At 38.8% G+C, this 27668-nt stretch overlaps 1 protein-coding gene across 12 annotated transcripts in view; it reads left to right on the plus strand.

Moving 5' to 3' along the window:
- The window catches only part of Plxdc2 (plexin domain containing 2), a 425039-nt gene that overhangs the window by 371340 nt on the left and 26031 nt on the right, over positions 1-27668 (plus strand). For 10 of the 12 annotated variants that reach the window (XM_039095938.2, XM_039095937.2, XM_063276640.1 and 7 more), the window contains 4 exons: positions 2604-2670; positions 8444-8591; positions 9862-9900; positions 23302-23462. In XM_039095938.2, the coding sequence (XP_038951866.1) occupies positions 2604-2670; positions 8444-8591; positions 9862-9900; positions 23302-23462 (415 nt within the window). The remainder of the gene's footprint in view (positions 1-2603; positions 2671-8443; positions 8592-9861; positions 9901-23301; positions 23463-27668) is intronic. The other 2 variants (XM_017600633.3, XM_039095936.2) reach the window with 1 other exon arrangement.

Here is a 27668-nt window from a genome sequence, read left to right on the forward strand (position 1 = left end):
CTCTGTATTTGCTGTATTCTGGCTGTGTCTCTCAGGAGCGATCTACATCCGGCTCCTGTCGGTCTGCACTTCTTTGCTTCATCCATCTTGTCTAATTGGGTGGCTGTATATGTATGGGCCACATGTGGGGCAGGCTCTGAATGGGTGTTCCTTCAGTCTCTGTTTTAATCTTTGCCTCTCCCTTCCCTGCCAAGGGTATTCTTGTTCCCCTTTTAGAGAAGGAGTGAAGCATTCACATTTTGATCATCCGTCTTGAGTTTCGTTTGTTCTAAGGATCTAGGGTAATTCAAGCATTTGGGCTAATAGCCACTTATCAATGAGTGCATACCATGTATGTCTTTCTGTGATTGGGTTAGCTCACTCAGGATGATACTTTCCAGTTCCAACCATTTGCCTACGAATTTCATAAAGCCGTTGTTTTTGATAGCTGAGTAATATTCCATTGTGTAGATGCACCACATTTTCTGTATTCTGGTGAGGATTCTTAGGAAAAAAAAAACATCAAGTGAACTTGCAAAATAAATAAGGAGTAAAAAGAAAGCTGCAAATTAAAAACATAAGTGATATGAGAATTATTACATAAAAATTGAATGACACGTTCATTTTGTTAAGTAAATGAATTCCTATTAGATTAAAATATACCACCATATTCTTAACTATAAATATATATTCAATTATTAAAATGAAGGGGAAGTATAAATATTCTTAATACCAATTGACTGCCAAAACTAATTTGAATTTCTACACAAAAAAGATAGTACAAGTCAGATACATTAGCTATAACCTGTACAAGACTCTGACTTAAATTTAAAATTAGCTCAGTCAAATTTAGCCATTAAGTTATGAGTAAATGAGGCTGTGTGGATGACTTGGTTGATAAGAACACTTGTTATACAATCTTAAGGGTCTGAGTTCAAATCCCCCAAAATCTTAACAAAAGCTGGGTGTAGTCACATATGCACCTGGAACCCTAGTTGGAATTAGAGTTTACTAAGGTTTCATGGCCAGCAGAACAGTTACAGGTTCGGTGAGAAATTTTGTTTGGAGGGGAAAAGACACAGAGTGAGAGGACAGGACATTGGATTTCTTCCTCTTGCCCCTGTATTCCCAGGCTACCACAAGCACATATGGGTGTGTACCACATATTTACTCCACAGATAAACTCATATACACACACGCACACAAACACACACTAAAAGTAAATTGTTTAAACAGTGAAAGCAAATCAACTGTTACATGAGGCTCAGTATAAAAAGTTGGTCACAACACTTAGGAAACATTGTCAGGGCCTGCTCTGGGTTGAAACTTCCGGCTCATGAACATAAATGTGACGTAAAAAAAATAGAATAGAAAAAGTATTCCATTTAAAAGGAAGAATATGACCCAAGATCTTACAGACCCAGTACTTTCCAAGTCAGACTGTTTTGGCATGATCTAATTACACATAACTGAAAATCCCTCCAAAGCCCACTCAGGCTTACTGGAGGGACTCACGTGGCTCAGAAAAGCTGCTATGTTCCAAGTTGCCATCTATTGTAGGGAAAAACTGAATTAAAGTAGGGATTGGGATAAGATTCATAGGACATAGCCCAGTGGACCTGTGAGACTAGGCTCTAGCTTCCACCTGCCCAACGTGTTGTCAACAAAAAAGCTCACACTGCTTTGAGCTATAGGGTTCTCATTGAGGATCAGTCCTACAGGGATAGAATATGCCTGAAAAGAACCTTCTTGGTAATTCAGGTTCCAGCTCGTCAGAAGTCAGCCTGTTCACAATAGACCAGGAGTCCATCCTAGAGTAAACTCTAATGTCCACAATAAGTCATATTGTCAGCGTAGTCTGTCCTGTACAGCCCAAAAATTAAGATCACACTTCTGTCAAGCTTGTTATTCCAGGGCTTAAAGCAGTGGTCCTGAACTTGTGGGCTGTGACCCCTTTGAGGGACAAATGACCCTTTCATGGGGTCATATATCAAATATCCTGCATACTGTACATTTACATTAAGATTCATTACCAGTATCAAAACTTCAATTATGAAGTAGCAACAAAAATAATGTTTGGATGGGCATCAGCAGAACATAAGGAACTGTATTAAAGAATCACAGGAAGTTGACGACCATTGATTTGAAGATTATCCCCTGGAAATTCTTTGAAAAGATTTAAAACTGAGTTTTCTACACAATCAAGAGTTTATGAAATGGGAATATATCAATGAAAAAATAAGAAATCTTTTATAAATGGTGACTACAAATAATTTGTATGCTTTCATTTTAGTGGTTAAGTAGGAAAATGGGGGAAAGAAAGTGAATATTACATCACACTGATTTGTTCGTTTGATGCGGGCTTATACCATTGTTGTATGATGTGTTCAACCTCAGGGGAGTGGTGCATTGCTATATGTGATGCTGATTGTGGAACCGTGAATGAGTGATTTCACCCTGTAACTGGTACACTGTGTCTCTAGTACTCAGCTCATCAGAAAAAAGTTGGTATTGCTCTATACCAAAAGATCTGAGCAGTGTCTGTTTACCCATCTTTGTCTTTCTGTTCCTCTCTTTGCATGCTATGCATCCCTTTTTCATCTACAATGGCCTCTTCTTTGAAGATGCTCGAGTGGATTCGATCGCCATCGGCAGGACTGGGTGGACAGTGGATGCCCTGAAGAGGTACAGGTAGGCTCTTTTGTAAATCACTGGGACCAGTTCGACATAACATGTGACATTATAACCTAAGTACCAAGGTATCTAATTTAGTTATTTAAAAAAATTAAGAGACTGAAATTGATTCTTTAATGAGTGCCAAACATTGGGATAAGCCATTTGCATGTATTACCTCAGATTGTTCGTACCCACTCTCCGAAAAGAAGGAGTAGGGATGAGAGAATGTGGGGCTGGAGTTTGCATGAAAGCTCACAGCATTACACACCTGGCTAGGGAACTGGGAATCTGGGATTTGAGCTTGTCCGCACCAAAGGCAGATTTCTTAATTATTTGTTCTTTTTGTATTCAAGGGCTCGTTGCTCCTCTTTTAATCTTAAATAGCAAAATAATGCTATGAGGGAAAGATTGATTGCAATGAACTGGGGTACTCTACTGTGAAGTGGTATAAAATATGGTAATCCGATTATCAATTGTACATGAAAAAGCAATTCTAACCTGTTTCCAGTTTTCCTGACTCTTAATTGTCCCTTTTCCCTTATTAGGTGTGAATGTATGCTGTATGAATGTATGGGCACCACATGAATGCATGCTATGCCCACAGTGGCCGTAAGAGGGCATCCGACCCTTCTCTTGGAAGATGGAGTTTCAGAGAGTAGTTAGCTGTACTGGTGTGGGTGTGGGAGATCCAGTCTACAGCATTCTGCAAGAGTGGTGTGAGCTCTTAACCCCTGAGCCCCCTCTCTAGAAGCTTCCTTTGTTAAGTTTTAAGGCATACATTTTAATGACAGTTTACAATGACACAAATTTTCTAAGCCAGTGAGTCTAGTCAAGCCATGGTGCTGCCTTAGGAACAGCTAGGGATACTATAGGTTGGTAGGAAGGTTGTGAAAATACATTTGAGGTTAGGTGACTGATAAAAATCTTGAGAAATGCCTCTGTGAGAACATTCTGAGGGGTAAGAATGGACCTTAGAGATATGACAGTTGCCTTCAGTCAAATTCCAGTATCACTAAATAAAATTTAAAATAAATAAATAAAGGAACATTCATGAAAGTCACCATGGAGCACATGTGCAATCCTAGCACACAGGAGGATTATGAATTTGAAGGTAACCTGAGTTGCTTGGTGAAACTGTCCAAAATCCAACCAATGAGCCAATGTTGTTAAACTCTTATGTTCAGTGTTAATACTGATGTAACCTGATTTCTGACATTGACTCAGGTAATTAGAGCGTTTTATGGGGATCATCTATCTCAATTATCTGACAGTGTTGCAGAGAGAGAGAGAGAGAGAGAGAGAGAGACAGAGAGAGAGAGAGAGAGAGAGAGAGAGAGAGAGAGAAGCACAGAGCGCACTGATAAGTCCATGATTGTGCTTTCAGATCCTCGCATTTCTTATTGTTTTAATCAGTGTTCCTTTCACTTGAGGGAAACACACAGACCAAGCAGCAAGCTGGGGAAGGAAGGTCTTATTAGGCATATACTTCCACACCACTGTTCATCAATGAAAGAAGTCAGGGCAGGAACTCAAACAGGGCAGAAACATGGAGGCAGGAGCTGATGCAGAAGTCATGGAGGGATGCTGCTTACTGGCTTACTCCCCATGGCTTGCTCATCCTGCTTCCTTATAGAACCCAGGACTACCAGCTCAGGGGTGACACCACCCACAATGAACCCTCCCCCATCAATCCCAACTTTAAAAATGCCTTACAACCACACGTTATGGAGGCGTTTTCCCATAACGTTCCCTCCTTTCAGATAACTCTACTTTGTGTGAAGTTTACATAGACAAGCCAGCACGATCACGTAATCACAAGTTTCTCAAAGTATACTTCAGATGAATGTTCATAATTGTGTAAAGGTCCAGACTGTGATCCAGACATTCATTAATCTTGTTCCAGAGTATTCTCCCTGTTAACTACACAGGGCAGAGAAAAGTCTCCCGGGTACATTGATAGAGAATTCACTGTGCTCTGTGGACTGTGATGGCATTAAGGAAGGTTAGAATCTAATGCATTCTGTAATAATCCATGTTTCCTGTCATTTGTAATTAAATTACTCACATCACTAGCTTTGTGGTGAGCAGGTATGTAAACAAGTTCATCGGCTCTGGTCCATTTTCCTCGCATACAATGAGGGTTCCTTGTTCTCTCAGGTAGAGGATGTTGAGCTTCAGAAGTGAAGAAACCGCAGCCAAAGAAATGATACATGGGAAAACAACAGTGTTTTCCAGCGAGGAATCACTGAGAAGTTGTGCTCTTAAAAGAGCAAGACTACTACAACCGGGGCAAACATACTCTTGGTCATTGATAGTTCTGGTGCTTAAAGTTCACAGTGTAAATAGCATATACTCACTTTCACATTGTACTTCAGAATTAAAGTAGTCTCACTATAAAGTTAGATTTAAAAAATACAAAAAGAAACAAAATATTTTCTATATTCTTACTTCCGTTAAACCAACTAATTCTTCTACCACCATTAGCACCATCACCGTGGTCCCCACAGCATTAGCCACTGGTTTAGGCTAATTGATCAACAGCTCTGGCCTATTGCAAGAGCTACATATTGGCCTCGGTTTCACAACCTAAAACCACTGTGATTTTTCCAACACAATCTGTAGCTATGACACCTCTGACTAAAATCCACCATGTTGTATGTGATGTTCTATCTCGCTGAACCAAGTGAGCTGGTAACTTGTGCCTATGGAAAACGTTTCATAATGTGCACATGGGTTATAGCCATGTGGTGTGTGTGTGTGTGTGTGTGTGTGTGTGTGTGTGTGTGTGTGTGTGTTTTGCCAGAAGAGGACATCGAATCCTCTAGAATTGGAATTACAGATGGCTATGAGGTGCCATGTGGATGCTGAAATTTGATCAAGTTTCCTAAAGAGCAGCTAGTACTTTTACCTACTGAGCCTATCTTGCTAACCCCCGCTGTCAATACTTTATAAACTTATTCTTTCAAGTATCCTAATCTGTGTTGTTCACATTAAAGTCTTCATTCTAGTGTATGCTTGGGTGGGCACTTTAGTTTCTAAATTTCACTTCAGTTTTGATAGGACGCACAAGTTGTTCATTGGTTTGGCTAACTCTGTCATACTCTTTTTCTTTGTGTTTCTTTTCATTTCCTGTAATTGGAAGGGTGTATTAATTTTATCATAATCTTCGTAATGCCTGAGTAGATCATGATTTCTGCTGAAGATAGTTTGTGTATAAGACTGAGGGTTTCATATATATATATATGTATATATATATATATATATATATATCTTTTAAAATGTTGCTTAATGTATATTGTTCCTATTGTCTTTAGAGCCTATGGGCTTTGTTTGAGGAGGAGGGGTATGCAAAAACAATGAAAGGACATGTTCAGAGATTTTCTTTCTGTCTCGAAAATCCTAATAATAATGCTCTTAAACTTACAATGTATACACAAGTAACTTATTTTGTAAATGGGAAAGTAAACCAAATCTAAGATTTTCCCTTAAACACAAAGGTTTTTAATACTGCACATTGAAAGCTATAGACAGCAAATTCAATCCCAGACGTCTTTGTTTTGAGGTGTCTGGAACATCCACATGCACATGTCCTTTCAATGGGGGAATATTTGAATTTGGCTTTGAGGAGAAGAATGTTAACTTGAGATGCATATTTGTGAACATTCAACACCAGGATGTTAAATTAAACCGTGGGTATAGATCCGGAAGTTGAAGAAAAGGCACAGAATGAAAAAGGGAGGTTCCAGAAATGTAGGTGAAAGTCACAGCCTAAAAAGAAACAAAACGGAAGCAAAGGAGCCGGAAGGAGTAGGAAAGGAGTCAGAAGATTGGTGAACATGTGTCACAGAAACAAAAATGAGAGTGGGTATCTGCGATCACTACTGTGAACTAACCATGGGTTACCACTGGGATATTCGGTAGCTATGAAAATACATGGGCATACTGATGGGAGAAGTTCCACATCGGACTGGGTAGGACTGTAATTAAATGGGGAAGCTGAGAGTCTTGGATGACAAAGTTACCTCGAATTCCTTGCAAGCCTGAACATGACTGGATGACAAAGTAAAAGAGGGCAAGGTCAGGATGTGTTGTGGAGCAGTCGGAGCATGGAGTATAAGATTATGCACGTTTGCATGTTAGCTGTAACAAGTCATCAGAGAATCGCAAAGGTCTCATGCTGAAAAGCAAACATTTCATCTGAAGGGCAAGTTCGAAAAACCTGAGGAAGTGGGCTGAGCTGAGCAGAGTTGGGTGTTATATGTAAGGAATAGTAGCTGTCCTCTGGAATAAAAGAAAGAAGGGATGGATGCATTCATGTTGAAACACATAAGATGATGTGTAAAGAAGCCCTGCTGATGGCCTCTTTCAACAGGGAAATGAAAGGCAAGCAAGGGCAAAACAAGGAGAACCACAGTAGATTGTGGTTATTAAGAAAAATGAAGGAAATGGTTCCATGACCTTTGAACATATGAGTATCCATTTATAGAATTATTTTCAGGCACCATTGATATTCTAAATGAGAAAGCAGATTAATCTGTAAGTTTCCACTCAGGGATGACTGTTCTGTCCAACCTGCCTTTGGAGTAGACAAGATTAAGAAGGAGCTTTTACTTTGTACAGAATTGGGAACTTCCCAAAAAGGGGCTTAAAATGTAATGTTATAATGAGGTAGTTGGAGGCGTTGAAAAGTTAGATGAAGGTGGTGAAGAAGTGGGGGCTAGAGTGAAACATTGTGCATCCAGTGGAGAATTTCAGGAGAAAGATAGGCTAATAGGATGAAGCGTGATAAACAAGCTTGGAGAGCAGGGGTAGAGATCTCCATCTGAAGGTCTGGAGTAGTAGATGATGGCTAGAGAGTAGTCAGAGCCCCTTTGATCATTGTGTCACTGAGAACAAACAGCGACTTGAGAAAGAACAAACCTGTAGTCTATCTGAATATTGAACACAATAGCTATCCATTTACTCTTCATTCACTGGTGAAAAGATTCTTCATCCTCCAGTAAAGACAAGATGGTACTTACTGATACTTCTTAAATGTATCAGGAGGACGGCCCATGTTCAGAGTAGCCACCTATTCAGACCATTGGATTCTTAGAAGCAAAAATAGGTTCTTTGCAACATCAACCTCTAATCAGAGAATTTGCAATTCTTACTAATGAAAACTATGGTACCTTTTTTGTAGGATATAAATTTAAAAAAAGAAGATGTGTTTCCTCCTGATGTCTTCTGTATAGCAGTGATAGAGAGAATTAGTCCGTATTTAAATAAGGACTTTATCTGTGTGGTTTTGGATATTTTATTGGAGAAAACAAAATTTCACATTTCTGTTCAACCTGGAGTAGATGAATTTTGAAGTCATAAAAGAGCCAGGAACAACTAGGCAATGCTGAATTTATGGTACTGTCCATTTGGGGTAAAGAGAATATACTTTTCTTTCATGCATCCAATTAAATGTTAAACCTTTTCTATAGGAACATAGTTTCTTCTAACTCTCTTTTTGCCTTTTGACATTATATCTTTTGTAGCTATATCAAATAAACAAAGGAAAGATAATAATACAGAAGTGTAAACAGGTGAACATGATTCCAAATATCTAAAGAAGTGTTTGATCTCGCCCCCTCCCATCTTTCAAACTTTGAAAATTAGCAAAAATACTCTAGCACAAAAAAACAGTTTCCTGCTAATATCAATTTGGGATGTTTTTGTGCTTTACGGTCCACTTTCTCTGTAATTCTCAAAAGCATAAATGGTCCAGTCTGCTGATTTTCACTTCTGTGTCTCCTACTAGTCAAAGGAGAAGATGTGCGAGAACACAGAGCCAGGGGAGACATCTCAAACTACTACGACCGCACAAACAACCACCACGCAATTCAGGGTCCTGACCACCACCAGGAGAGCTGTGACGTCGCACATGCCTACCAGCCTGCCTACAGAAGGTACCTGCAAGATTGTTTGCTTATTTTTATAGAAAAGAAAAAGTTTAATTCCTGTTTCCTGGAGGAATAGAATATTGTTTGGCCAATTAACTTTCTAGAGGATTTTCCAGATTCAAAATTATGTGATCAGAAAACAAATGCTGGAATTCTTTACCCATGGCAATCCTCTTCTTAAGCCTTAGTGGTTCTCCATGATCTGGCCTTTTGTTCTCCCTAGAAAAGAAACATAGGCTTCTGATCACTTAACCAAACCTAGAAATCATCAAACTACATCCCTGGTACAGGATTCAAATGAAATATGCATATAAAATGACTTGTTATGAAATTCTGCACAATAGATAATTTTACTCACACATTGTTATATAGTGTATTTTCTGAGTGCAATCAACAAGACTGGATATCACAAAACTGTCCTTGAAAGGTTCCTCCCATTTTTGTATTTTGGGGAAGGAAAAGCTACTTAAATGTTTATGCCTAGGTTTATGACTTTCTATTCTACATGGTATTAGTACGAAGTAGGGAAAAGTGTGATATTTGTTTAGGGTAGAATATTGTCAAAATCCCTGCTCTCTCTCGAACAAGAAGATAAATTTGAGCCCTTAGATCTTAATTGAAACTAAGTGGATCTTAAAAAGGAAAAGAAATAAAGAGGGATGGAAAGTGAATGTCAAATGTGTTGTTTCTCTTCAAAGTAACACACAGTTAAATTCAAATTATTTTGAAATATTATTTTAAAGACTGTGAAAAGGTATTTCAATTGAAACCCCAACTTTCACAGTAAAATATAACCTTTGAAAAGGAACATTATACTATATGTTTATCCACTCAAAACAAAATCATTCTATAAGTTATTTTTTCATATTTTTACTGACCTTAATTTTTTAAGGAAAATCTTTAACTGTTGTGTTTAACTAAGTGTTCCTGTTAATTTTTAATGCTGTCAGTCTTGATTTCAAGTGAATAAAATCTATTGTAAGTTGTTTTAGAAAGTTAAGATTGTACTTTGTGCTCTAATTAGGTTTTATCATTCTCACAGGATTATTGAGTCTCAGATATGTCACTAGAATCTTAGCCTGTGAGTCTCTGAGAGAGATTGTATTGCTATGTCATGTAAAGTTAGATCTTGCTCTCTCATTAAACTGGAAACTAGGCACAGTCAATTACAAAGAGCAAGTGTTCGAGTTAAAGCAGTTAATCCAGTTACCCAGTGTGAGATTCATGCACCTTTAGGCTCGTTTTCTCTTCTAATAACGTTCAATGTCTCTTTCAGATGATACGAAGATAGCACTGCATCTCAAAGACAGCGGAGGTAGGCCTGCACACCTCCCTTTGGTCCACACTTTAATGCCTTGTGTTCATTTTAACATAACAAAAGGGCATGTGGGATCACAAAGACAGAATGAGGTTAGGTTTCATTCCTGTTAGTCTTTAACAAATGAAGAATTCAGTGGGTTGGGTTCAAAAATGAAACAAGATCCTAATCCTCCTGTTTGTCTACACAAGTGCGTGACCTCAGCCACCAGCTGTGAGGCAGGACAATCATCTACCCGTATCGCTTGGTTTCTCTCCCTTTTCTTGTGTATGAGTGTGTAGATATCTGCACAGTTTCAGGAGCATGGTTCAAAAGGGTTGTTTTGTTTTGTTCTGCTTGTTTTTTACTAAACTGTATGGTTGGGTGTTTTGCACATACAATCAAAAAGTAGGACAGTTAATATGAAAGTATATTGTGCTAGGGTTTTTCTAGGTGCTATGATGCAAAGAACAGAATTTAAATATTCATAAAACATCTTACCACTAACCAAGGTTTTGCAAGAGTACTTAAAGGTATGTATACTGGTACTTGAAATTTTTAAGAAAGTGGGTTCCTAACTGAACAGTACCCAGAAAATATTATATTTTTTAAAATAGTTATTTTTTATTAAACTGTATTAGCACATGGGTGTGCTAGATATTGATTAAAACATACTTTTTATAAGAAATGCTTTTTTGGTTCAAGAAAGGGTTGCCACTTCATAATAGTGTCTCACACAGACAGGAGAGCATCTTGACACTGACCTATGCCTGGGTTACTTCTGTGTAGGCTCCTGTGATTCATTAGCTGAGGTAATATGATCAAAAGTTGAAGATCAGCCTTAGACCAGTAAGAAGTGGTCTCAAAAATAACAACAAAAAGTAGCAGTGTCGGTGGGGGATGGGTAGGTAGATGGACATGTGAATTTAGATATAAAGATGCTAGATAGTCACAGATGATATAGTTGGGAATGTTTCTCTTGTAATCATGAAAAATAGTTCTTAAAGTCAATCTGTGTTGAATAGCTAGTCTCAGATGAATGCTTATATATGTGCAAATCTCTAGAGTTTACAGCAGCACATCCAAAATGGGGGGAAAACAGCTTAACTTCTCAATAAATGTCATTGCTGCAGTTGTCCATTGTTTCATATTTCCCTAACTTGTTTGATGTGCTGATTTCTCATTCATTATTGCATTAGTTCAGTAAATGAATGAATTTTTAGATGGCCACTGTGGGCTACAGTTGTAAACATCTGAATCCATAGGCTTCCGAAGACATTAGCAATTTCCCCATTCAAAATTTCCCAGAGAATGATGCCATCAGATGCTATCAGATGTTGTTCCCAGGGAATGAGCGATTTCTTTTTATCCTGAGTCCTAATACGGAGACAGCATTTCAAGAATGTAGACTTGCATCCTGTGATGGGGTGTTTGTCCCCACTGCTGGCTGTTTACTTCTCTAGTCCTCTCTATGTAAAGGAGGCTTCCAGAGAGGCTCCCATGGCTTCCATTTCTGTTATATTTGTGATGTTAAAATTTTTAATATGGGTAGAAGTTTCCAAAACAAAAACAGAAAGAGAATGAAAACAGAGAGACAAACAACATAACTAGAGCATTGGGGGATGAGTAGTGACGGGACTCCATGTAGGAGACTCCCTGTCAGTGATGGCGTCATTAAACTGCTTCTCCCTCATAATACACGTCTCTTACATTCACCCTGAACATAAGGAATGTCAAAAGACTATTTCACTTACACTCACTGCATTAACTTTCTTTTCCTAAAATAACTGATTATACTTATTAATGTTTTAAAATAAACTGCCTTTCCTATATAATGAATTGCACAGTAGTTTTAATTTCATCTGTTCCGCTGAAGGCAGGATGCATGAATGCTCCCTTGAAATGCAGTGACATCATATTCAGTAGGATCCACTCTTCAAAACCAAGATATATCCTGTAGATTGTGTTCAAATTTTAATTTAGAGTTCTTTGATCCTTCTTAGCATCCCTAAAAATTCCTGTTCAATTATCCTGAAAAGAGAGCCACGGTTGTGTGTGTGGCATTCCTGGCCGTGTGGAAATTCCTGTTCAATTATCCTGAAAAGAGAGCCAAGGTTGTGTGTGTGGCATTCCTGGCCGTGTGGATAATGGTTTTGTGCATGTAAAGCAAATCTCTATTGGGTTTTAGAGCCCAGCGACTATTGATTAGAAGAGCTCTACCTTTTAAGAATGACTACACTGTATTTATTAGCAGGCGTGACCATTAAAGGCCTTCCCTGACATTTGAATAGGTTGTCTTTAAATGGCACAGCTACCTAATTAGAAACATAAATGTCTTCAGAATGCAAACCAGAGACAGTTATATCCAGGACAGAAGAGAGGTGTGTTAGCCAAATCAAGGGGCATGATTTTTTAATGGAGACATGAAGTTTTCAACCAGAACTCAACTCAATTTAACAAACTTAACTGTTTTTATTGTTTTTGTTTTTTTGTTTTGTTTTGTTTTGTTTTTTGTAACGCCAAAATTGTGACAGTTAGTTCAAGGTCCAAAAACTTGAGCAGATCTCATTATTTTTAAATTATCATTAAATCTATCAAAGCATCTGAAATTACATTCTTTATTGATTGCCTTAGAGAGTTTTCTGTCTAAAAATGTTTGATCATACATTTTTTAAATTAGTAAATTTATTTATTCACTTTACATCCTAATCATATCAGCCTCCTTCCAGTACCAACTTCAGACAGCCTCTCCGCCTACCTTCCTTTCCCTTTGAAAAGAGGGAGGACCCCTGTGTACCAACCCAACCTGGCACACCAAATCACTGCAGGACTAGGCACATCCTCTTCCACTGAGGTCAGACAAGGCAGCCTGATTAAGGGAAAGGGATCCACAGGTAGGGAACAGAGTCAGGGCCAGCCCTGACTCCAGTTAGTGGGGGACATACATGAAGACCAAACTGCACATTTGCTCATATATATGGGGTGGCCTAGATCCAAACCACGTATGCTCTTTGTTTAGTGGTTCAATCTCTGGGAGCCCCCAAGGATCTGGGTTAGTTAACTCTGTTGATTTTTGTGGAGTCTTATCACTCTAGGTCCTCAATTCTTCTCCAAACTCTTCCAAAAGATTCCCGGAGATGTGTCCAATGTTTGGGTGTGGTTCTCTGCGTCTGTTTTGGTCAGCTGCTGGATAGATCCTCTCAGAAGACAACTGTCTTCTTATGCTCAGCGCCTGTCTGCAAGCATAACAGAATATCATTAATAGTGTCTGGGGTTGGTTGGGCATACACTTAAAGTCTCAGCACCATACACAAGTCTGATGTAGAGTACAAGGCCACCAAGACAGTAAGTCCTTCTTATTGCTAGAAAGTCACTAAACTAGGATCCCCAAAAGCTGAATTTTCTGAGTAGGAAGGTGATGTCTGGGTTGAGAGATGATGAAATTGCTGCATTGGTGCAGGTTGGTTAAGCTAATTCAGGAGCAAATGTCTCAGGAGTGAATGGTGTGGAAAGCCAACAGAGATGAGCTCTGGTGCTCCTAAGGAAGGGTTGGTTAATTCACATTGTGTTCTGTTTCCTATTTCTGAGCTTAATCCAAAGACATCTTGTTTGAAGATAAATGTTAGAGCTTTATTCTGAACCCTCCCCCACACACATTTTTTTGTTTGTTTAGTCTGTAGTGGCAGATCAAGTGTGTACTGTTACATTTATCCTTCAGTCAAATTACTTTCTGTCTCACATACATAAATCATCAAGGCGACAAGTCTTCCTCTGTGTTTGTGTTGCCTTGTGTTTTTCATCTACTTCCTTTGTGTAGATCACAGTCTCAGAAGTAAAGGGAGACTGCTATTTCTTTTTTGACAGGCTATTGAATATCTATCACCTTCTGTTTGGAACACTGTAAAATATCTTGACATTTTGTTTTATCTCTGGCTTTGTATGGCTACTTTTCATGCTAGCCCTAATTCTATTCTGAGCACACATCTAGTATAACAGTGAAGACTTCTTATGCTTTGAATGTCTGGAAAGTGCCCTGGGATTAAAGTTTTCTCTCCTCGATTCTTTTAGAGCTACAGTTCTCATCTTTATAATGAGTTCATGCAGTTGTTTGCTAATTGTATTATTCTGGTTCACCAAAAGATTCTAAGCTTGAACTGTCCCAAACCAATTAAATTTTAACCTCTGGGCTTAGGTCCCAGAGTTCAACATTACCACTGATTGAAGAAGAAAGTGGTTTGGTGAGCACTTCATCAAAAATATGGAACATCAGAAGCATTGTGCTAGGGAATCTTGTTCAAATATATACATTTTAGCAGGGGTGTAGAAGCATGGTACTGTAGTCTCAACCAATCAGAAGGATAAGAAGGAAAGGGTCACATACCAAGGCTTGTCTGGGATACAGAGGGAGTTCAAGGATAGCCTGGAAAAACTAGTGATAACCTGTATGGAAATAACAGGTAGGAAGAAGACCAAGGTTGTACAACAGGGAGATAATGCTTGTCAGTAAAACATAAGACCATAATTTAATCCAGAAGAATCAGTCAAATTCTGATACTCTAGTTCAGATTGCCTCCATGATTCCACTGTATTTCTAACAAACTCTAGACTAATGACATTGTCACCTCTTCTCAAAGCTTACCTGGTTGTTGAGAGTTGAGAGGGGTCTCGAGTTCTTCATGTCCAATCCTTAGAATAAGAATGGCCCATGTATCTCTGAATCTACTCATCAGTCTCTACAATAAAGCTATCTTGAAACACATTAGCTGTTGGCAAAGAGAAATCGGCTCCATTTTCATCTTGCTTCTTGGATACAAAGGACCTGAAAGCTTCATTTCTGTTGCACCTGAAACTCCTCTGAATCCAGTGTGTGAGATTTAGCCTATCTAAGATGTCTTAAACATTTATGTGTTTTAGTAAACATGGATATTCTTTCTTTTTTTTTTGTTGAACCAAATGAAATTACTGCTTTAAAATTGGTTTTACCTTAAAAGTTGTAACTTCATTGCTTTACCTAATAGCTTGAAAAATTGTTCTCCAGCATGGGATAAGGGAAAAACAAAACCATCACACCATAATGTGCCTTTATCTTCTATGTCGGTGTGTAGATAGGATTTTAGTCAGTTAGAATTTCTACTGCTAGTAGAAGATAAAATAAAATAATAGCGTAGAACCTCTGGGAAGAGGTACATGTGCCCTTCAAGGCACTGGCAATATATTTTCCCTTAACTATTTGCAAATGACCTACTATGTCCATCTGATCAATAACTACTTTCTTTTTTATCCAATTTTATACCTATCTGCCCAATTCGTGGACTGGCAACTATTCTTCCAGAAGAAAGCAACTTGCATATAAGACTTCGAAACCTAACACTGTCAGTGATCCCAGAAACCAGTTTTATGTACATGACATGTCAGTGTGTAAGCCATGCATGCTGTTTTACATGAGAATGCTACCCCTTAGAGGCTAATATATTTAAAAGATTGCTCTCCACTTGTTGGACCAGTTTCAGAAGGATTAGGAGGTGTGGCCCTGTTGGAAAGATGTGTCACTGGAGGGTGCAGAGTAGGCTTAGAGGTTTGAAAAACCCACATCATTCCCAGTTAGCTCTCTCTGACTCCAACTTTTGGATCTGAATGTGAGCTCTCAGCTCTAGTGCCATTCCTGACCAAATGTTCCCATACCCCCCCACCATGATAGTAATGGACTTTAACTTTCTGAGACTATTAGTCCCCCAATAAACTCTTGTATAATTTGCCTTACTCATAGTGTCTTATCACAGCAATAGAAAAGTAATGACGACAGTAGGTGTGGAACATCTGTAATCCTAGCCATTCAGGAGTAAAAGTAGGAGGGTCAGGAATTAGAGGTTGGCTACACAGTAGTGCGAAATCAACCTGGGCTACCTGAAACCCTGCCTCAGAAAACAAAACAAAACAAACCAAGCCAAAACAAAACAAAACCAAAAACTGTGAGAAGTGAAGAGGGAAAAAGAGGAATGGGATGTAGATGGGGGCAGAGGGAGACAGAGACAGAGAGAGTGACTATTCTCTAGGCTGTACATCTGTGTGTAAATAAGCAGTGCTTAGTTCTCATGTAATACAGTGATACATTTTTTTTAAAGTAATGCTTCAAAAACACTAATGTATTTTAACAGTTCGTTATTCCATTAGGACTAATTTCTTCAGTTTTCTCCTTTGGTATTCAGATAATACTTGGAAAAATTTACCTTTGACTTGTCCAGTAAAGACAAAGGCTAATTACTTAACAGAAATTCAAAAGTGTTGTAAGCTGTCGCCAAATGTTATTATTTTAAATACAATAATGAATTAGCAATTTGTTTCACAAAGTTTAAGCGGAAGTACTTTTAATGCATGTTAACATTTATGCTTAGCCACCACAACAGAAAAAAAAAACAGTTTTAAAATGTTAAGTTGAAAATCTTGGAGATATTTAAATTAAGGGTAAACTGTATTTGTTGAACCTAAATAAAGCAGGAGAGAAAGAATAGTGGGACCCAACAGGCAGATCCAACCAAACAGGCATACCAGAACAGCAAAATGGCAACCCAGTTTCATAATAGTTGTCTTAAATGGAAATAATAACTGGGCATTACTTATCAAATTGGCATCTTCAAAAGCAAGGGGCATAGCCGAAGGCTAGGAAACAGAGGGCTTCGGGGATGACCAGTTTATATTCGATAACCAAGTCAGGGATACGTCCCTCCGAGATGCTGATTCTCCCTTCCTCCCCATAGTCATTAGTTGCCTGTAGTTCTTTGTCCAGGGGTGGGATCTTGCTTATGCAGCCATTTTTAGCTGACTCGCTGGTATTCTGCTATTTAAAAACTCACTGGCCCCTCTTCTGTGATGTTCCCTGAGCCATAGATACAAAAGCTGCAGATGTATCCACTGGAGCTTGCTCTCCACAATCCACTGATTTCTGGGTGGTAACTAGGTACTGTTTTTTATAATGGTTCCCATTCGCTATATGAAGAATCCACCTGCATGAAGGATAATGTATACACCTATCAGTGGGTGAAAGATTAAGATTTAGAATGTAGTTTAGTATGCATACTGGGCTAGCAAAGTGGTGACAGTAGATTTTTGTCCTAAGATTCATGATCTCACAAGTCCAGGACAATTAACTCTGTATCTAGTTAATGCTCCTACCCTTTGAGCTGTCTTCACAAGCATCAAATCCCACATCTTGATGTAGATAAAAGTTTCTTGGATGTACATAGTTCTTTAAGTTTGCGACTTTGCAAATGTTTCAGTAATATAAATTTTACCTTGATTTCAGAAAAAGAGAAAAGAAGACATTTTAGTATGCTTCTTATCAAAGTACACTACTTTCTCTGTATCTTCCTTAAGAAAATGCTTCCAGGGGTATCGAAGTTCCTTACTAAAGCCAAGAGCTGTACTTTTCAGTGAGTCGCTTCACTAAGATTAATAAATAGTTGTAAAATTGGACAGTTGTAATTATTTGAAATATGTTCAAAATAGTAACTTTCTATTTAGTAGCAAATAATAATAAATTTAGCTAATTACTGAGGTATTACACAGGCAGTTTCTGAGGGGCTCGGCATCTTTAAACTTGGCCTCTCAGTGGTGTATCTTCCTAGTCCTGTGACCCTTTAATACAGTGCCTGATGCTATAGTTGACCCCAGCTATAGATTTATTTCCATTGCTACTTCCTAACTGTATTGCTACTGTTATGAATCATAATGTAAATATGTTTCCAATGGTCTTAGGTAACCCCTGTGAAAGGGTCCTTTGATCCCCAAACAATATTACTCTGTAAGTAAAAGATTTTGATGCACAAGCCTTGTAGCCTGAGTTCACCACATAAAGATGAAAAAAAGAGGCCCTATCCCAATTTGTAGGGTTGAACTCTGATCAGCATGCATCACACACACACACACACACACACACACACACACACACACACACACACTCACTCCCAAGCATGTGCAAATGCAATGGGCTTGTACACAGACGTAGACACACAAGCACACATGTGAACACACACGTACGCCATAAACATTTTGAAATATTAACAGACTAGGACACATCTAGGAAACTGGAACCTATATTAAGAACCTGAAAACTGAGTTATGAAAGATTAGAAAAAGCGTAAGCCATCAGAGGAAAACTGAATTCAGTCAAGGTCCTGATAGCAAGTATGAAAATTAAAAACAGAGGCTGGAAACAAACACGCTACAAAACCAGATCAGTCACAAGGGGAAGCTTCCAAAGGAGAATCAGTTTAGTCAAGAACTTTATCATGTGATTTTTCCATTACTTGCTTAAATATATAAATGGCTTAAATTGTATTCCACAAGGAAAGCTGTGTGCCTGTGTGTTTTTAATCAAAATGTGGAACATTGATATTTAAGGCATTTTAGTTCAATTTCACTCCACAGAAAGAACATTTTGGCAAAGTCTATATAAGATTTATGGATTTTGAGCAAATGTGTACAAGTCTTTGCCCAATCTAGCAGGCCTTCAATCCCCAAAAGATATGAATAAGGTATGGAATTTATAGGCTGAGGAATTTTACTTTTAGGCCAGAAGAAGAGTTATTTCTAAATGGGACACAATTTCAGAAGAGAATTTTTAGTTTTCCTTTATTTTCAGACTTTGAGGATTGGTGAGATTTGGTAATAGACACTAGTCCTTTAGCAATGCGTTAAAATATATCATATTTATATATATTTGTCATATTTGAGATGCCTAATGCTAAATGTACAATATCATTATCATGCACACACAAATTCTAAGAAAACCACATAAAAAACCAGAAGACACAGTTTTAAAATCCACTGCTTGCCTTTGGAAAATGCAGGAAACTTTGTCCTTTCGCACGGCCATCTCTCTCCTTTCTCTTTGTTTTTTAGGCTTTTCCTCCTATCAGTCATTTAGTCATGAGCGTTATCTGGAATAGAGCAAACAAATCAATTCCCATAAAGTCTTGGCTATTTTCTACGTTCATAACTCTGTGTGTTCACTGTATGGTGACAAATTTTCAGGCAGCAATAACAAATTGTCTTGACAGATGTGACAATTGTTGGTCCTCTGTGTCTGAATATTGATCATCATTCTATGAACTCTAAAAACCGCAAGCCCTCCATGGGTCATTCAGAGTACCAGATGAGACTGTCTCACCTTTGACACTGTTGATTTTCTGTGCCCCGTTTATGTTTAAAATCATTTCTTAAACACTATAAAATGCCTTCGCGATGTGGGCTCTTAATGTGTGTTTCTCATAGTCACTTCTTTGGATGGAGGTCCCATTCATGTTGTCTTGCTGCTTTTCATCATTAATCCTCTTAGTTTGGTACTCAATAAAAAGCTGAAGGCAAGACTGAATAGTTTCATTATCTGGTATATGATATTATATTGATTTTTGTTTGCTTTGGTTTGGTTTGCTTTGGGACATGATTTTTTCTTTCAAAAAGCCTGTATGTCCAAATAACACATAAGAATTTTGATCTCATGACCAGATTCCTTTGCATCCATGCTTAAGCATTTCTCTTTACAGACGCTATTGAGCAGTACAAGAAGTCTATACCTGAGGTATACGCAGAGGTTTTTTTTAACTTGCCTCTGTCTGCCGATTTAACAGATCAGTGCTGATTATATTCCAAAGTTGACATTTTAGTTTATTATCTTTTCTGAGGAGGTATTTATTTCAGTTTGTTTGAGGGTCTTCCCTTTAGGTGCATGAATTACATCCAGTGAAAGGTATTACCAAGGACTTGCTTTTACTTTTCTACATTTTAGTTTGTTTTTGAGATACTCATAATTTTGATGACCTCTGCATGTTGTCTACAGGAAACCATGTGCATATCCTCTTGTATTGTTTGAGAAGTAATGAAAAATGAAGGCCTTAGAATCCAAACACATGAATGCAGATAGATGTTCCAGTTCAGCAAGCTTTAACATCCCAGTATCATCCTGGTTTCTCTGGATCCCTAAATCTTTAGAAAGCAGTGAGAATAAAGGCGCTTTTTTACAGTATTTGTAGAATGATGAGAGAAGAAAAACTATTCATTAAATTACATCAAAGTAGAGGAATATGTTCTCCAAAAAAAACACACATGCTTTTGTCTCACACCACACATGATCACCAGGAATTGCTCTAAAATTAGCACAAACGTGCTTTGTAATATTTTGGAATTAAGTGTGACATTGCTCCTTAAATTGATTGTTCTTAGGACAACATGTCATTTGATACATCAGGGTGCCATGACATTCACAGGCCAATAAATATCTGTCTATAGTTTAATGGTGTTTGAGATACTATGAAAATAGCATATTTTACTAAAACCATCATCTGAAATATTAGGAAAAGATTATTTATATAGCAACAAATCAGAGTTTATATAAAGAACGCTAGACATCACAGGGAGTCAAAACATCTCAGAAAACAATGTAAATGCATTCTTTAGAGGGTGATAACAGACTTAAGCCTGTTTATCAGCCACGGCTGAGTAATGATGGGGAGAGCTGACATTTATGCCTAAAGAAACAGACTAAATAAAGTTTACAACCTTGAACTGGCAATTTAGATCCTGCAATTTAGTAATAGTTTTAGTTTTGGTTTGCCTCTTACTGAATAAAGCATATCCTCTGCCCTCTTCTCCCGGGCAGGAAAGCTGCTTATCTCTCCAGCAGCTCCGCCCTCTGTCTACTCGGGAAGTGATGGCCTGAGGTCAGCTCAGGGCTTCTATTTCCCTTCCATGTCCTGATGCATCAGTCACATGAGGCTGAAATATGGTGCTGTGTTTACGAGGCTGTGGAGCCCATAGCGATACAAGAGAACAGACACTGTCCAGTGGATAAATAGAAACGGGAGAGGTAGAACATCAGACAGAGAATGAATGGGGGCAGAAATGGGAGAATGGAGAGAAGGAGGAATTCAGAAAAAAGACTCAAGTATCCAATTTTACTATAGTGGCCCCATGGTAACATTTTAAATCAGTCCTGTTTTCTTACGAAAGCAGCATGTCATAATCTTGGAAAATAATATGTTAGTTCATAAGATGTAATCATAAGTGCATACTTGGTAAAGAAGCCAAGTGTTTGGTTTTTATGGTGGCTGGAATCTGTCATTATAATTTCCCCAAGCTGGCTTCATATAAAAATAAATTATTAATATCACAGCCTAGCATTAAATACGTGCTTACTGCATGCCAGGTGCTCTCCCTAAGAACTTCGTATGTGGATGTTGAGCTCTTCTAGGAACTCTATGGAGTAATACTATCGTTGACACCATAGTAGGGTCTGGGCAATTGAAGACAAGTGATGAGGTCACTGGCTTTCCTGGAAATGTCTTTCCAGTGGCTGTCACCCACTTTCAAAGGCCTTCATTATTCCTCCACTTGTCATCTTCTGTCACTCTCATCTTTCTCTTTCCCTAAACTTGAGAATGTGCTTCTGATTGCCAGGACTGGCCCGAGCCCCAGGAGAGGCACAGCCAACACCCTTGTTAATAGCAAAAAGCTAAGCTAAGTCTTGAACTGTCTTGTAAATTATTTTTCCTTTACTTGAAATTACCAAGTTTCTTTTTTTCCATAATGATATGCCAGACTCATGGTGTCATATGAAAGGAAAGAGAAATGCTCAGAGCTCAGAGTTAGCCGAGGAAATGATGTTCAGAGGTTTATAGTCTGCCTACACTGTTTGAGACCAGCTCTAATTTAGTAATGTTGTGGCTTTAGCATGTGTCTTAATTTCCTGCTGCCTCCGTTACGTCACCTGTTAAAGACCGGGATGATCATGCCTACCCCTTAGAGCCTTTGATTGGACATATATAAAACAACTAACAAGCATCTGTATGTTGCAACTTTATATAATGAACTACACTTTAAATTTTATATTATTTGCTAGTTAACTTATGTAATTGGAGAAAAGCCTTTAGGATTTTGGGTGTTAGAATTTAGAGAAGAATCAGTGAGTACTGAGGGTCAAACAATGACAGTGGAAAAATAAAGGAAGATCTAGAATTAGACTGTGATTGTGGGAATTAAGGAGTGTGAAGGATTGTATAAGGTTTCTTTGCTTTGTCTAGAATTCTGTAAGTTGACATAGACCACTCATCCTAATAGAAAGCCACATCTTATTTTACTGACAAATTCTTAAAGTTAAAAAACAAAAAAACCTCAATGCTTAGCAATTTGTCTAGTAAAAAGATATTTAAAACAAAAAGTAAAAGATAAGAATAACAGAGAGAAGAACCACTAATATAAAGTTTGTGGACCATGTGCTTGAATATCTGTGCATATTGAGAATTAGCTCAGAAACACCAATCATATTACTCATTAGCATATAGTTACCTATATGATAATCATAATTTAGGATGATCTGTAAACGACTGAACAGTCATTGAAAAATCACAGAATCTTAGAACAGTTCAGAGATTACTTTCTGTGGTTGATTGACTCTGGGTTGGATAGTCATTACATTGGAAATTAAATTCCTCCCTTTTCTAACTCAGACAATTGGCATTATGGTGGCATAGTCCTTATTAGAATTTACACAAAATGATACCAGGCTGCGGCGTACTAGACTCTTTTCATGTGCCATGGTTTTCCCCTTAGGAAATGATAAAACTCTTTGAGGGTCCCTTTGCCTCCACCTGTTATGCTTCTAAAAATCTCTTCAGTTTCAAACAGATTTTAAGAATTGTACTTGGAGGGTCATGAACGGCCTTTCTGAAAGTTCTCGAGTTGCCAACTGAAAAAAGATTGAAACACCTGCATGTAAAAATCCATACAGAATATAAAACAGTTTTTTTGAAAAGTAGTCATTTGGGGCAATGACAGTGTAAGTTTGATGAGGAAGACAGATAGGGAGACAGACAGAGAGAGAGACATACAGTGAGAATTGATATATAGTTAAACAGAATCTGAAATTTTTTTTAAACTTTTCTTAGTCAGAAAGGGCTCAGTCAGTACATTGAGATCCCTATCACTCAGGTCAAAAGTATGTACTTGTAGTCTCCACATGGCCGGCCAGTCTGGCCAGTTAGAATGATTCAGTTACTGCCAAAAACAAGGTTAAGAACAATTGAAGAATTTATCTGACATTGATCCACACCACGCACCTACATACACACAAGTTCACTTATGCACGCACACACGCACGCGTGCAGGTACACACACACACACACACACACACACACACACACACACACAATTGAGATTCTAGTACAGGGGATGCAGATTAACACCATTAACAACATAAAATTTATTTTTACCATTAATATGGGTTTTTTGTGGCTTAAACAACTTCAGATATTAGCTGTGTGGAAACACACAAGCCTTTTTTACTTACATACCTGACTTTTGCACAAAGGAAATTTTGGTTTGAAGGGTACACGGATGAAGGAGCTTGACAGCTGGGATCTTTTTCAGCCTCCACAGATGACAGTGCCGCCGAAAAGAAAGGAGGAACCCTCCATGCAGGCCTCATCGTTGGAATCCTCATCTTGGTCCTCATTATCGCAGCAGCCATTCTGGTGACAGTTTACATGTATCACCACCCAACATCAGCAGCCAGCATCTTCTTCATTGAGGTAAGTGTCAGATTCAGCCAGGAGAGCCATGCTGGTGAAAGGGCTGTGTGAGCTAACCACCACCACCTGGATTTAATGCTTGGCACATGATTTGTCAGTGCGAGGCCGGATGATCTAACGCTCACTGCACCCTTGCACATCCATGCTGGTAGATTACTTTCAGATGATGAGGTCCAGACCTCTTATCTCTGAAGCTCTTGAACAAATAAGCCACCTTCCCTTTAGAGACCTAAGAGAAAATAAAAACCATGCTTTCCTGTCCTTTTATACAAAATATGTTACCCAGCTGCTCTCCTGGTCCTAGAAGGAAACCCAGCCTTCCCTGGAAATGGAGGATGTGACGTAATAAATTATCAACTGAAATTTGGTTATGTATCTAATGCAATAAAGTAGGTCTGTTCTCAAGAGGCTCATAAAAGATGCCGAAAATACAACTTCCACTGCAAAATGACAGATACAAAAATGAGATATTCTGTGGTCCTGCCATTTTTGTATAACATCTATATAGTTATTCATTTCTGCATAAATGCATACCCATTTATCTACAGTAAGGCTCATTTGATGCTGTTCTATCCTATACAGAATATAGATTTAGCTCCAGAAGGAACATGGGAGGGTATACAGGGACCATGGCCAGGAAGGCTAGGACTAGAAGGCTAGCTAGGGTAAGGAACTGGGAAGCCACTAGATGCAATCCTCTTAACGAGTCCTGCCTTTTAGCCAGGAGGTTTCCTATGTCCCTTGTAATTGCAGCTTCCAAGGTAGGATTTTGTAAGGGCATTCCTCTTCCAACACCACACAACACTAGAGTGGGAAGTGGAATCTGCCCTTGCAGATTTTCAGACACATGAGAACAGAGTTTGAATTCACTGTACGATATGTGGGAAGACAGCTTGGAATCTTGTTCACTTGTTGAGTGAGAGATTATGATGCTTTCTCAACAACAAAGTGAGAATTACTATTGACCGCTATAATTGGGATGGCTGGGTCTAGATGAATAAGATAATTATGTCAAAGTCATAAGCAGCTCTCCTTTTATCTATAGAAAAAAGTGTGGTCCCCTTATGTGGCTGTGCAAGGCATTTGCAATCCAGATTTTATCCATTATTTCCATCTTTCTGTCATGGCTCTCCAGCCTGGAGTGGGAATTACCCTCATATTTCACTGTTGTCTTCTCCAGATACTCTCTGAACGTCCCATACCCTAGCCCTGTAGAAATTACTCGTTCTATTTCTTTCATCAACAAAGCTGTCTCCTTCCACCTCTGTTCTTAAATTCAGGTGTCCCGCATCCTTCAATGACATGAGCCCTATACATGCATCTCCCTGAAAGAACATGTGGACTTGGTTTTTTTTTCTTTCACCCATATTTCTCTTTGACATTTATCTTTCTGTTTTGCATTAGTGCTCAATCTGTGCATGATTATTCTACACTACAAGACTCATAAATTTCTTAAAATCTAGGTTAAGTAACCCAAGACTCTTTCAAAGAACAGGCATGTTATCAATATTTTCTGGAAGAAAAATAGAAAATTTCCAACTTGGGGTAAAAATTTCGCTTGAGGCAGAATCCAGCACGGCACCCTCACTTCACCCCATAGTTGTTGGACGTGCATCCGCCCTTGCATTTAGTAGAGAAGCTGGTAAGCTGCTTTAATGTGTCTGCATTTCCTGGAAGAATGTGACCTTCTTCCCCGAGGTTATGAATGCATTCCTTAAAGAGCTAGAAAGTGACAAGCTGCAAGTCTCAGTGGACCAGCCAGGCATCAGGCTGCTGCCACCACCAGAAACCAACACTTGTTTGACGCTTTTAGTACACTGAGTTTATTTTCTGACATTATGAGAAAAGAGGATGCTGTGAAGTAGCTGTTGCCGGGGGAAACAGCAGCATGGTGCCTGGCGTGAGTGTTGCTGGATATGCTTGAAGCAAATTCATAGCAACACTTGTATGGTAGCAAAATGAGACGATAAAATCCGGAAGTAGACTTTTGTTTGTAGTTTGCCTTTTCTTGATTAATAACCAGAACCCATAATCGTGACTGCGTATGCAGTGTTTCTATAGCCACACACCCTTATAGACTGTTAGGGTTAAGGGGAATTTTATGGTCAATTCAATCCTATACCCTCATAGCACAGGAAAAGACTGAGGCTTAAGAGGGTAGAATGACTTTCCCAAGAGCAACCATCATTTCAGCAAAAAATCACTTTTCCGCTTACAATGGAAGGTGAATCAGTGTGCAAGTTCCATGCCTTTCCTGTTTTCTTCCTCATGAAAATCTCTGTTTCCTCACAGAAAACAGTATTAGCTAAAAATAGACCATGTATATAACTAAAACCCAAACTTAATTAAATACAATAATAGCTTTTTTCACTTTTAAGAAATTTTATTGTTATTTACACTGTGTGTGTGTGTGTGTGTGTGTGTGTGTGTGTGTGTGTGTGTGTGTGTGGGTGGGTGTGTGTGGGTGGGTGGGTGTGTGTGTGGGTGGGTGGGTGTGTGTCCATGGAGACCAGAAGTTATAGGCAGTTTGGGGCTGCTAAAGGTGGGTGCTACAAGCTGAACTAGGGTCCTCTGAAAGAGCAACAAAAGCCCTTTTCTTCAGAGACATGTCCTCATCCCCAGTACTAAATTTTTATGCCCTAAGATTAATCAAATGTTTCTTAGATACAACACTAAAAGTACAAATGGGAAAAAAAAGCCAAAAGAAGTTTGTCAAAATTGACAACTTGTTAACAATTGGAAAGTGGGGAAAAAATCAACAAAATTGAAAAAACAAATGCATGCCATGTGAGACAAGGGAAATAAAACTAAATCATATAGAGAATTTTCACAATGATAATAAAAAATCCAATTAAAAGTCTGAAAATGACTTGAGTAGATATTTCTCTAATAAACACAAAGGAATGGAAATACTATATTACTAAGAAACGAATTTGAATCAAAACCATAGTAAGATACCATTTGATTTAGTTAATTTTCTGTTACTATCACAAATTCCTGGACTAGATAATTTGTACAGTGAAGACATGTAGTTTAGCTTAAGGATATGAGACTAGAAATCCAAGAACAGGAGGCTGCATCCAGGAGGGCCTTCTTCGGTGCCTCAACATGATAGAAATTTGGAATACAAGTGGGTGCCTTCAAAAGAGGCAAAGCAGGGTGAGGGTGGGGCTCACTTTACAACAGCTTACTGTCACAGGGATCAATCCAGTCACCCAGAAACAAGAATCAACACACTACCAGAAGGCAGTATCTTCATAACCTAGCCCTGAACCCCAGTTATTTTGTGATACTGGGGATTGAACCAAAGTTCACATAAAGACAAGTGATCCACCAAGGACCTGTTGCTCAGCAGCGCTTCTCCTCATCCTTCCGTTTTTATGACTGTTATTTTTTTACAGTCCAGTCATTGCTGCCCTCCTGGTCCACCCTCCCACAGTTTCTCGTCCCATTCCTCCTGCCCCCTCTCTCCAAGAGAATGCCCTCACCCCCGCCAGGCCTCCCCATTCCCTGGGGCCGCAAGTCTCTCAAGGGTTAAACGCTTCTTCTCCACTGAGGCCAGACCAGACAGTCCTCTCCTGTATATGTCTGGGGGCCTTGGACCAGTTCGTGAATGTTGCCTGGTTAGTGGCTCAGTGTCTGACACACATCAGGGGCCGTGGTTAGTTGAGACTGCTGTTCTTCCTATGGGGTCTCCCTGATTATTTAGAAATGTCATATAATGTACCCTGATCACACTTCCAAGTCTTCCCATGTCCACTTCCCAGCTCTTGTAACCTCCCAATCCCACCCCTCCAAAAGAAGAATGAAGCAAAAAATGGGTCTAATTTCTGTTGCCTGTAAACTCACTGAAGTTTGGTCAAACTCTCAGTGGCTAGCCTCTTCAAGAAAATTGCGTCCTTCGTTACCTGCACACCTACCAGAAGCCATCGGTTGTGGGAGCTACACTTGAGCATCCTTATCACAATTTTAAAGAGTTTTCTTCAGTGGCCTCCTGTCTGGGTTCAAATCTCTGTCTTTCCCCACTTTGTTGAGTTAGTTGCCAGAATCTGCTTAAATCATTAACTCCAAGTCATCGTGTTCCGGTCATGCAGCTAACAAGAGCTGGTCAGTGGATGCTTGTAACTGTACCAATATTAAAGTTAACCAGTGTTTTCAAAACCAAACTGCTTGTGGTCATGCAGACATGTGATTCTGAAAATGTTT

Source organism: Rattus norvegicus, chromosome 17, assembly GCF_036323735.1.
Source record: "Rattus norvegicus strain BN/NHsdMcwi chromosome 17, GRCr8, whole genome shotgun sequence".
NCBI classification, from domain to species: domain Eukaryota; kingdom Metazoa; phylum Chordata; class Mammalia; order Rodentia; family Muridae; genus Rattus; species Rattus norvegicus.